General features: G+C 48.2%; 1 protein-coding gene across 1 annotated transcript in view; it reads right to left on the bottom strand.

Annotated features, from left to right (window-relative positions):
* Nucleotides 1-8,854, bottom strand: part of grm7 (glutamate metabotropic receptor 7) — a 193,381-nt gene extending 184,527 nt beyond the window's left edge. Inside the window, exon 1 of the mRNA XM_073467537.1 lies at nucleotides 8,342-8,854. Within this exon, the coding sequence (XP_073323638.1) occupies nucleotides 8,342-8,854 (513 nt within the window). The remainder of the gene's footprint in view (nucleotides 1-8,341) is intronic.
* Between the last annotated feature and the right edge of the window lie 798 nt (nucleotides 8,855-9,652).

A 9,652-nucleotide genomic window follows, 5' to 3' on the forward strand; every position in this document is an offset into this window, starting at 1 on the left:
CTGAACTAAACAGATCTGAGCCCAAACCTGCGTCGACTATCAACGAGCTGAAACGGGCTTCGTGATCTAAAACTGCCCCAACTAACACAGGAAACAGAGTCTGAATGGTGTCCAGACCCACAGGAGCTTTTCTGCCCGTAATAGATGTGCCTGTGTGGCGCTGAGCGTCTCAGAGGGCTGACTAAGACCACCGCAGCTATTCTTTTATACTTAGCAAAGACAGCGGGGAGAAAGAGGCTTCCCAAGCAGCTGTGACAGGCGGAGAGGCAACACAAAGACGGCCAGAAACAAGGAGAGAAGCAGCTGAGTGGAAGCGGCCTCTCCTGGGTGTTGGATTAATAGAATGTGAGGGTTGCAGCTTTGTGAGGTGGAAATGGGGAGAGAGGAAGAAACCGAGGCCACAAAACCCACAGAGGAGGGTTTCTGTGCTGCTGCTGCTTCCTGCAGGGCTTCTGCAGCTACATGTCAGAGCTTTAAGATGTTTTTAATATCATACACAACGATTATACAAGCCGAAGTTTAAAGCAGGATGCGTATCATAGGATCTGTAAGATCATTGTTTATTTTATGCGTTAATGTAAAATGAATTTAAAATCTTTCCGGTTGATTTATTGTTATCAGATTTTTAATCCCCAGTCTTCTCTCTCTATTAGCTCTATGTTTGGTCTCCACCACCTCCAGAGGGAGATCTGTCTCTTCAGCTGCTGAACGCTAACGCCTCTAACTGTGTCTGCCTGCTGTTTGCTGCTCAGCAGGTTGTGTACAGTGGCTTCTTACAGCTTTTCTCTTTCTTCGCACAGATGAACAACGAGCCGAGTTGAGCCGCAGACTCAGCTGATAACTGACTGTAAGAGACACACAACACATCGTCCTTCATATGAAACACTTCATGTAGCTGCTTTCAGTTCATTCTGAGCTGATGTGCTCTACACTCATGCGTAGCTTACAGTCGTGACTGTGTTTGCTCCTGCAGCTCTATCCACTGTCACAACAGCCAAATTAAATCAATTTATTAATAACACCACCGTCAAAGCTGACGAGCTGAAATATCTGAGACTTTTGTGAATGAAATCTGAGACTTTTTAATAAAGTTTTTTCTCCAACATGACGGCAAAAACAGCCTCTTCATTAGCTCTCCTAGGCGAGCACCGTGATACTGGACGGTGTCTGATGTGTTGCACAGACCTGCATCAACAAAACATTATGATGTTTACAATAATAATATTGTTTATGTGTCGTAATGCTGAAAGTTGCCTCATAGAGACGAGTTGCAGCCTTCTGGAAGGTAACTCATTCATATTCATTAATGGTAGTTTTTTTCAGTCATGGAGGGAAAGTCTCCCATCAGCAGGCAACAAAGTGAGCTGAGATCAAAACTGCCTTCAAACAGTCTGGAAACAGCCGTGATGAAAGCAGCCGTGCGGAGGAAGTTACCCTGAATGTTTTTTGTCAATCACAGCTGCCGAGATGTTTTTAAAATGCATCATGACCTCAAAAATGATACAGAACGCTTCCACGAGTCTGGTTTTATCTTTCTTTTCTGTGGTACTTCTGCAGTGTGGCTCCACTCCACCTGTTAGTGAGGCAATAACACAAGGTGGAGGCAGCTACAACCGACCCAGTGTAGTTTCACTGAATCAGCACTCTTGTTGTGAAACTTCAATGAATTTAGGTCAGTTAAAGGTGTATCCAAGACGTATGAGTCTGTGTGGCGTCCAAAAATAAAGTGTACAGTCCCAGAAAGTGGCAAAGCCTTTCCTCACAGTCAGTGCTGTGGTGAGATACTGCGTGAAATGGAGTTAGCAGATCTGTCTGGGGGGAATGTCCACATGAAGGCGTTTCACATAAATCCAGTTCAGATGGTAACTGAAGGGTCTTTACACTGATTTTAAGGCTGTCTGAGATCAAAGTTGACAATCAGGAGAAGATCACGGTCAAATCTCCGGCTGTCAATCCAACATGGTGGACCTGGACCTCACGGAGCAGCCGCACGTCTGAGAAATACTGCGTGTATACAGCAAATATGTTTTTCGTGCCTGATGTTATCAGCAGCCTTTGGGCTCCCTGCCTGGCGCCTCCTGCATCAACCCGCTCACATTAATGAGTGCTGATCAAACAGATCGAGGGTTGAGGTACGTTCATTTTGGGTTACTCAGGAGTTTAAAGGGAACTCAACCCAAAGTGTTTTGGTGGAAAAGAAAATAAAGTCCTGAACTTTGTACGCCGACCATCCACCCGACGACCTCCCTCCCACACCTGGTGCTGGTTCTGATGATACAGAATCCACTGATGAGCGATTTAAGGGAAAAAAAACTACCATGTCATCTTTTACCGACGGGCATACCGGGCTCAAGGTATGAAAATTAACGTTTATCTTACCGTGTGCATTTGCTTCTCTGGTTTTGAATTTTACAATATCAATGTTATTAAATATATATTTCTTTGAAGCTTCATGTCTTTAAGGAACGAGATGTTATGTCAACTAAATAACTAAATGTTGTTGAACTCTGAAGAGTCTCAGCCTGCTGCTAACGTGTCTCTGCTCTCATCAACACATTCATCACAGGCTGATGTCGTCCCGTCTGACACAGATTGCCTCCTGGGTTTATGAGACCATCTCGCTCGCTGCGACGTGCAGTAAACCTTCACCACCTTGTTGTCACCCAGTCTTTAGTGTCTGCTCTGCCTGACCTGCAGCACCGGCCCGAGGGAGGAAAGTGGAGCAGCACAGAACCTCCACACAGAACCTCCACACAGAACCTCCACACAGAACCTCCACACAGACAGTACCAGCAGGGATTCACCCGCTGGGACCTGATTCCTGTGGGGCAGCAGTGACACGATCCATTACGCCTGTCAGGTAAGTTTTCATCCACCAAAACTTGTAGCGACTCATTGTTAACGGGCTAAACTCTGGTGCTCATTATTCATGTTGATGTTGCCAGCAGTCATATTTCACACTGAATTAAGTTATGAATGTTTGACCCGGGTCTAATATTTCACACTGAACAGAATAATCGGCTGTTTTTCTCAGCAGAGTTCCCACACAGCGGTTCTCCTGCCTGGAGTCGCAGCCACGCCGGCTAACAGGATTTGTTTTGGTCTGAATGGAGAATCTTCTTGTTCTGCAGTTTAAATACTCCTTCTGATCCCTCTTCACCCGACCAGGACACAAACTCTGGACCGAACAGCTGGTTACATCCGCTCACGTCCTGCCAACGAAGCTTCAAGCCGAACCAAAGTAAACCTGTAACTTTAACTTCCACCACAGCCGAACCCGACGTGTCACTGGGTGGTTCAGTCAGGTCTGACCGTCAGGACAGAGTTGGGTTCAGTGTGTCTCTGAGTTTGAGGAGGTGTTTCTCCTCCTGGATTAGCAGATAGTCACCACCGTCGCTCTGACGGCAACCGCCAGCTGTCTCACCCCGGCCGGGAAACTGCCCCCCGTCACCGACCAAAGGAGTCAGATCATCTCTCACATCCCTGCCTGCTGAGCTGCTGATACACAGCCCTGAGCCGGGTTCAACAGTCTTCACCTTCAGACCAGCTGAAGGTAGCTGGCTAGCTGCGCTAATGAAGCTAAGCTAAGAAAACACAAACAACAGAACGACTGAGAGAAAACAGCACCATCACCATGTGACCGAGGTTTAAAAGAACGGGACCTATAACAATCACAACAATAATAACAATACACTTTATTTATATGACACTTTACATAAAGTGCTTTACAGTGGAGGCGTAACGTTACTGAGCAGCAACAAACGTCTTTTTTATGGTATTTTCTCTTACTGATCGCCGCAGGACAGGAAAAGGTGAGCGAGGCTCGACATCCAGCAAAGGTCGTGTCGCAGATGTCAACACCTCCTACCTGAGGGGACACACTGCTGTTTGAGCTCTCTGGTGCGAGGCCTTTAAAATCACTCTGTTTGGATGGTGCAGGAGATTTTCATCATCGATTCATCAAATTATTTTCAGCCCAAAGTTCTCGCTTTGGGCTGTTTGTCAGGCCAGTTTACAACTCGAGGAAAAACAACAAATTCCCACAAGTATCAAGCATCAGCTGCCAATCACAGCTCCTGAAGCTCAACATGATGCTTTCAAGATATTTAATTTACTATCCAACATAAACAAAGTTAGGCAGCAAATATCCATGTTTGAGAAGCTGGAGTCAATTTTGGGGCTTTTTGCTTGAAAACAACAAATCAATCATCAAAATAGTTTGATTCATTTCAGTTTTTCTGGGGTGTTTGGAGACATCGTGCAGTAAAACAAGCCGTCTGTGCAGAAAACCAGATGAACTGCAGGTTCTTTCAAACCTGCTAATATGAAAAACTGCGTTGACACAACATGTTGCAGCCTGATGCTAACCTGCGACAGGCTAAACAAACATCCAGCACTTATACAACCGTAATGAACCTCCTGACACATCTGAGACGCTGCCGAGCTTCAACCACCAACACCTCCTCAGCCTCAATAACATATTCTGTCTCACGCTCACTAAAATCCTGCCGCTATTCTGTTTCTGCTTTTCATCTCTAACTTTCTAATCATGACATGTGTAACTGTCTCATTATGTGCTGGAAGCAGCTAACCGAGTCATGTTCTTGGTGAACTGAGTGGAAAAGCATCCTGATGCTACATGTGTTTTTCTGCAATAAGCACTGAAACCCCATTATTAACATTAATACTGTCACATATGGTGGACTCATAGCACAGTGTATGTACCTAATGGGCTGTAGCTTACATCCCGCCCATTAGCTCCCATTACCACCAACGTAACAAACAAAACATCTCCGACTGAACCCACCGACCAGTCTAATTATCTGTCACATATGGAGGCGAGCGGCGACACCCACCCTCTCAATTAAAACACCAGCAGCACCCGTACAGAGCTGCAGCACCCTGCAGACGAGCGGGAGAGGGACTCTCATTCGAGATGCTCGCTAACATTTACAGCTAACACAGGGTGGTACACTCTATAATGTGCAGCGACGCAGGATTTAATGAGCACCGGTGCTGAGTCGACCGGTGTCACGGCCTAACGAGGGAGAGAGGATCAGAGAGAGAGGGAGAGAGGCAGGTGAAGAGCACAGGTGAGCTGCTTCACTGTTACTACTTCATTTGCATTATCGATCAAACAATCGGGTTTCTGTCTCTAAATGTCAGAGGGGAGTGAAAATACCCAGCGTGACGTCTTTAAACTGGTTTGGTCCAGAAGCCAGAATGATTCTGTGAACTCTCAGTTCTGACAAACTGAGCAGCTGATTTTTCCCCAGAAAAATGATTTATCGATTATTAAAACAGTTGCGATCAATTTTCTGTCAATCAGCTAATTAACTTCAGCTGTAATCAGTTTTATGACACACTGTGGTGAAATATACTGACGGAAACAACCTGCCAGCAGTTTCTATCAGTCGGTTTTCGCCCTAACCCCATTTGAGGACGTCGTCTCTGCTTTGTGAAACACCGGACGCCATTTTTCACCATTTCCTGTGGTGTGGCTGGGAGCTGAGGACTCTCGGGATCCTTCAACACGTGTTCACCAGTTTTGTTTCAGCCTTTTCTCTGACAAGTTCTTGTTTCGTTAAGTAATTGGGTCACGCCGTCCTGTCTGACTTCCTTCAGATCGTCCTCTAAACTTTGGTGTTGCACCAAATGAAATCCAGACGTCCCTCCTCTCAGTTTTTCAGCTGCTTAAGATATTTTTCATTTCGTCGGAGCCGTAGCTGAGGCACTTCTGTAAGCTTTTCAAAGCTTTGGCTCTCGGGCCGAGCTTACTCTCACCAGTCCAAAGCTGATTTCGAAAAGAATTTAATGGCCAGGATGTTTTTTATTAACAGACTTTAAAAGTCTGTTTCTCACCGGGAGGAGAAAATGTTTCTGCTACTCTGAAGTTTTCACTCCCAGCACGAGGACGCTGCCTGTTACCGGCCAACAGGTTCTGAACTGTGACGTGGAGTCGCGTCACACTGAACCACAAGAGTTCAGATGTTTAACGGTACAAACAGAAAGCATGGACTGACTAAAGCTCGTTATATTCTGTCTCTGGTGTCATATTTTCTATCTACATTTCATTCACATTCATTTGTCCATCAGTTAAACGTTACAGAACCGTTTTCTGGAGGTTCTGAAGGTAAGCGGGTCAGATGCTGGAGCCAGCACACTGAAGCGGTCCATCACTCAGTGGGATGAGATGGGAAGCTAATTATTTCCCCCTGTGATGAAGAAGTCGTCTGTTCCACAGCTGCTTTCACTTCATTAAACCCCGGATGTTCCTAAATGGCCCAGTTGGCATCAGAGTCACACCACAAACACATTAAGGCTCCGCTCTCTGGACCCCCGCCCCGCCCCCCTGTGGCCCGCGGGTCAGGTCAGACAGTACAGAACATGTGGGGCAGTGGGGGGGCAGTTAATGGGTTTGTTCCAGCAGAGAAATTAGACAGATGCATCAAAGATACGACGGGATGAAATATTCACGCTCATCCATCACACATCGCACTGCACCACACCACAAACACCGCAGGAACCGCGTCTTTGGACCTAATGACATGAACCTGAACGTGACTGCGTGGTGATCTCTGCAGTCGTGTCTCTTAGAGTTTAAACATATTTTCATGTGTTCTGATCCAAACTATCATTCTGATGATCAGTTAATCTACCAGCTGGTTTCTTAATCAATTATTTGATCCATGAAAAGTCCAACAGAAGTGAAAAACATCCGTCACACCGTCCTGAAGAGATGTCATCATCTACCTCTCCCACACTGTCAGAGCAGGACTCTGTGCAGGTACGTCACCTGCTCACTGGGGACTTAATAAGCTGCACAAAAAGCTGAATTTTGCCTTTTTTTTCCTGGAAAAAATAATTTTCTGTAGAAAATGAAAGTGGCCTCGTTTAATGATCAAAACTGAACCAACGTAAAGTGGAATAATACTGAGAACACTGAGTGAGCATCAGTAAACATAATGTGACCGACACCATGTCCTGAACGTCACGTCATCATGATACTCTCACCTGTTTACCTGTGACATGATCCGACCAGGTGTTTCTGAGCTTTAACTCCACAACCTTCAGTCTTCTGCTGCACAAGTAAACAATCAGCTGATATTCACAAAAACCACTTGAAACATTAAATATTCCGTCTTTATCCACCACGTTCTGGTTTATTGACGTGTGTTCAGGCTCAGTTCATGTTACTGAAGACATGATAGACATGACAACACAGATATGAGAGGATGAGCTGTGAGGACAGAGTGTCGGAGGTCTTCAGTCTCCATGAAGACGCTCTGATCAGACTTCAGACTGTGAAGGAGGAGCTGTCCTTTCAGCACCACCCTCTCTCTCTCTCTCTCTCTCTCTCCATGCCTTCACTTGGTCTCTCGCCCACTCCCCTCACTGTGCATGTGTCTCACACATTTGTGTCACGCAGCTTTTTGTTTTTATGCTGTTTTTCTTTGCTTCACTCTTCAGTTTCAGTCTGAATCAACAACAGAAACTTAAAATCTCTTTTTTTCAAGAACGAGCAGGAAGAGTAAAGACGACCGAGACCTTCAACAGGATCCACACCTGGATCCAAACACAATATTTAGTACAATTAACCAATTAAAAATGAAGAGCTGACCGTCAGTGATTCCACCTGGAAATGGGGCTGATGCGAACAGGAAATGACAATGAAATGACGCTGAACACATTTCAGACAGACACCTCTCAGATCTCAGCAAATTAAAACAAAATAGCCTCTGAATTGAATCTGAGTGTCACTAAACCGGCTTCTACACACTGAAATCACCAAACAGTGAGGACCATCGTGATGTTTGAACTCAGGAGTCAACCCAGAAACACACCCAGCACCTGTAATGCACCGAGCCCACAGACCTGACACCTCTAACGCCACACACACACACACACACACACACACACACACACACACACACACACACACACACACACACACACACACACACACACACACAACACATCTCAGCTCAACCACTCCAAACATGATTCCTGCAGTTATCTGTGCTCATAGCGGTTCCTCAGTCACCGGCCTGCTGGGCCAACTTGATCCGGCCTCACAGAACCAGCAGCAGGCCCGTGAGAGGGTTTTTCCTTCAGAGCAGCTCTCAGCTCGCACTGCAGGCAGGACGGAGGGGAGGGGAGCTGCTGTGTGGGAATCTACTGCAAATCAGATCTGGGTGAAGTGTGGAGAGAGTGAGGGCGCGGGCCTGCAGTGAGCCGGGCCGTGCACGTGTGATGGGTTACATAGGAAGACATTAATGATGACGATGGTAAATAAGTGATCAGCTGTGGGTCTGTGCCGGAGGAGGACCTCCGCTCCTACCTGGAACAGGCGCAGGATGTTGGCCACCATGATGGACACCGAGCTGGCCGACGCTCCGATGACCCCGACAACTTTCTCGGGCTTCACGAACACCGGCGGCTCCCCGTTGGTGCACCGCACGTCCGACGTGTCCTTCTGGATGAGCGCCTGGACGAAAGTCAGCGACTGCTCCAGCGCGTACGTGTCCCGGGAGCAGGTGTCCAGGACCCGGGCGCCCAGGGTGACGTTGGGCAGCAGCCATTCGTCGCCGTTGATCTGGTCCAGCGCGTACATCATCGCCTCCAGCCGGTGGATGCCGTTCTCCTTCTTGATGTCCCCGCACGGAACCCCCGGGACCCCCCTGGCGTGGACTGGGAAGAGCCCCCCCAGCGTCACGTCGCCCTCCACCCGGATCGAGTGCGGCGCGTAAATCTCCTGGGAGCCGGTCAGGTCCAGGAAGGCTTGGACCATCCACAGCACCCGGAATGTAAAACCCGGTTTGAGTTGGGGCGGATGATCCGAGTGCCTCCCCATGACTGGGTCCTGGTCCTCCCCGCGGACAGTTCAGTGAAAGCGGCTCCGCCACAGACCGACTGGAACACGTAGACCCGCTGCGAGCACTTTTCAGGAGAGTTTACTGGATCCAGTTCATTCCTCAGCTCGATCCCGCAGAGAAACGCAGCGGCTCACTCGCTCCTCCGGCAGGTTCGGCTTGTTAGACTCGTGTAATCCCGCAGGTAGAGCCTTCACACGCACACCAACACGCGAACCAGCCTCAGCCACTGATCACCGGCGCGTTATCCTGTCAAGTGTGCGCAGAGCTGCTGCCGCCGCGCACAGCCGCGGTCGCTTGTTGCTCGAGGATCCATTCCGAGATGTGAGAGAAGAAACAAAGAAAGAACCGAAGCATCGCTCGCTGTTCACACTGACACTCCGCCACTCCTATAGGCTATCCCGGTATCCCGTCTGTGGAGGTGTGAATGACCCAGCCCACGCTCGGCTCTGATGTCATACTAATACTGACTGTGGTCACACCTGCGGATCGATACGAGCCGGGCTTCAATAGTTCCCTCCAGGTGCGAGGACACAGCGGCGCAGTGCACGAAATAACTCTGCTGAGAGCCGAACCGGCATCCCTCCCCCGGCCCGGTCCGGTCCGGTCCGGTCCGCTGCACGGCGCCTGGAGGCAGCTGCTGCTGAGGAGGAGACGAAGAAGAAGCTGCAAAGTCCAGTTCGGTGTGTTCGGTGTGTCTGCTCAGACACACTGTCCTCTCTCTCTCTCTCTCTCTCTCTCTCTCTCTCTCTCTCTCTCTCTCTCTCACACACACACAC

Source organism: Pagrus major, chromosome 6 (genome assembly GCF_040436345.1).
Source record: "Pagrus major chromosome 6, Pma_NU_1.0".
Lineage (NCBI taxonomy): Eukaryota > Metazoa > Chordata > Actinopteri > Spariformes > Sparidae > Pagrus > Pagrus major.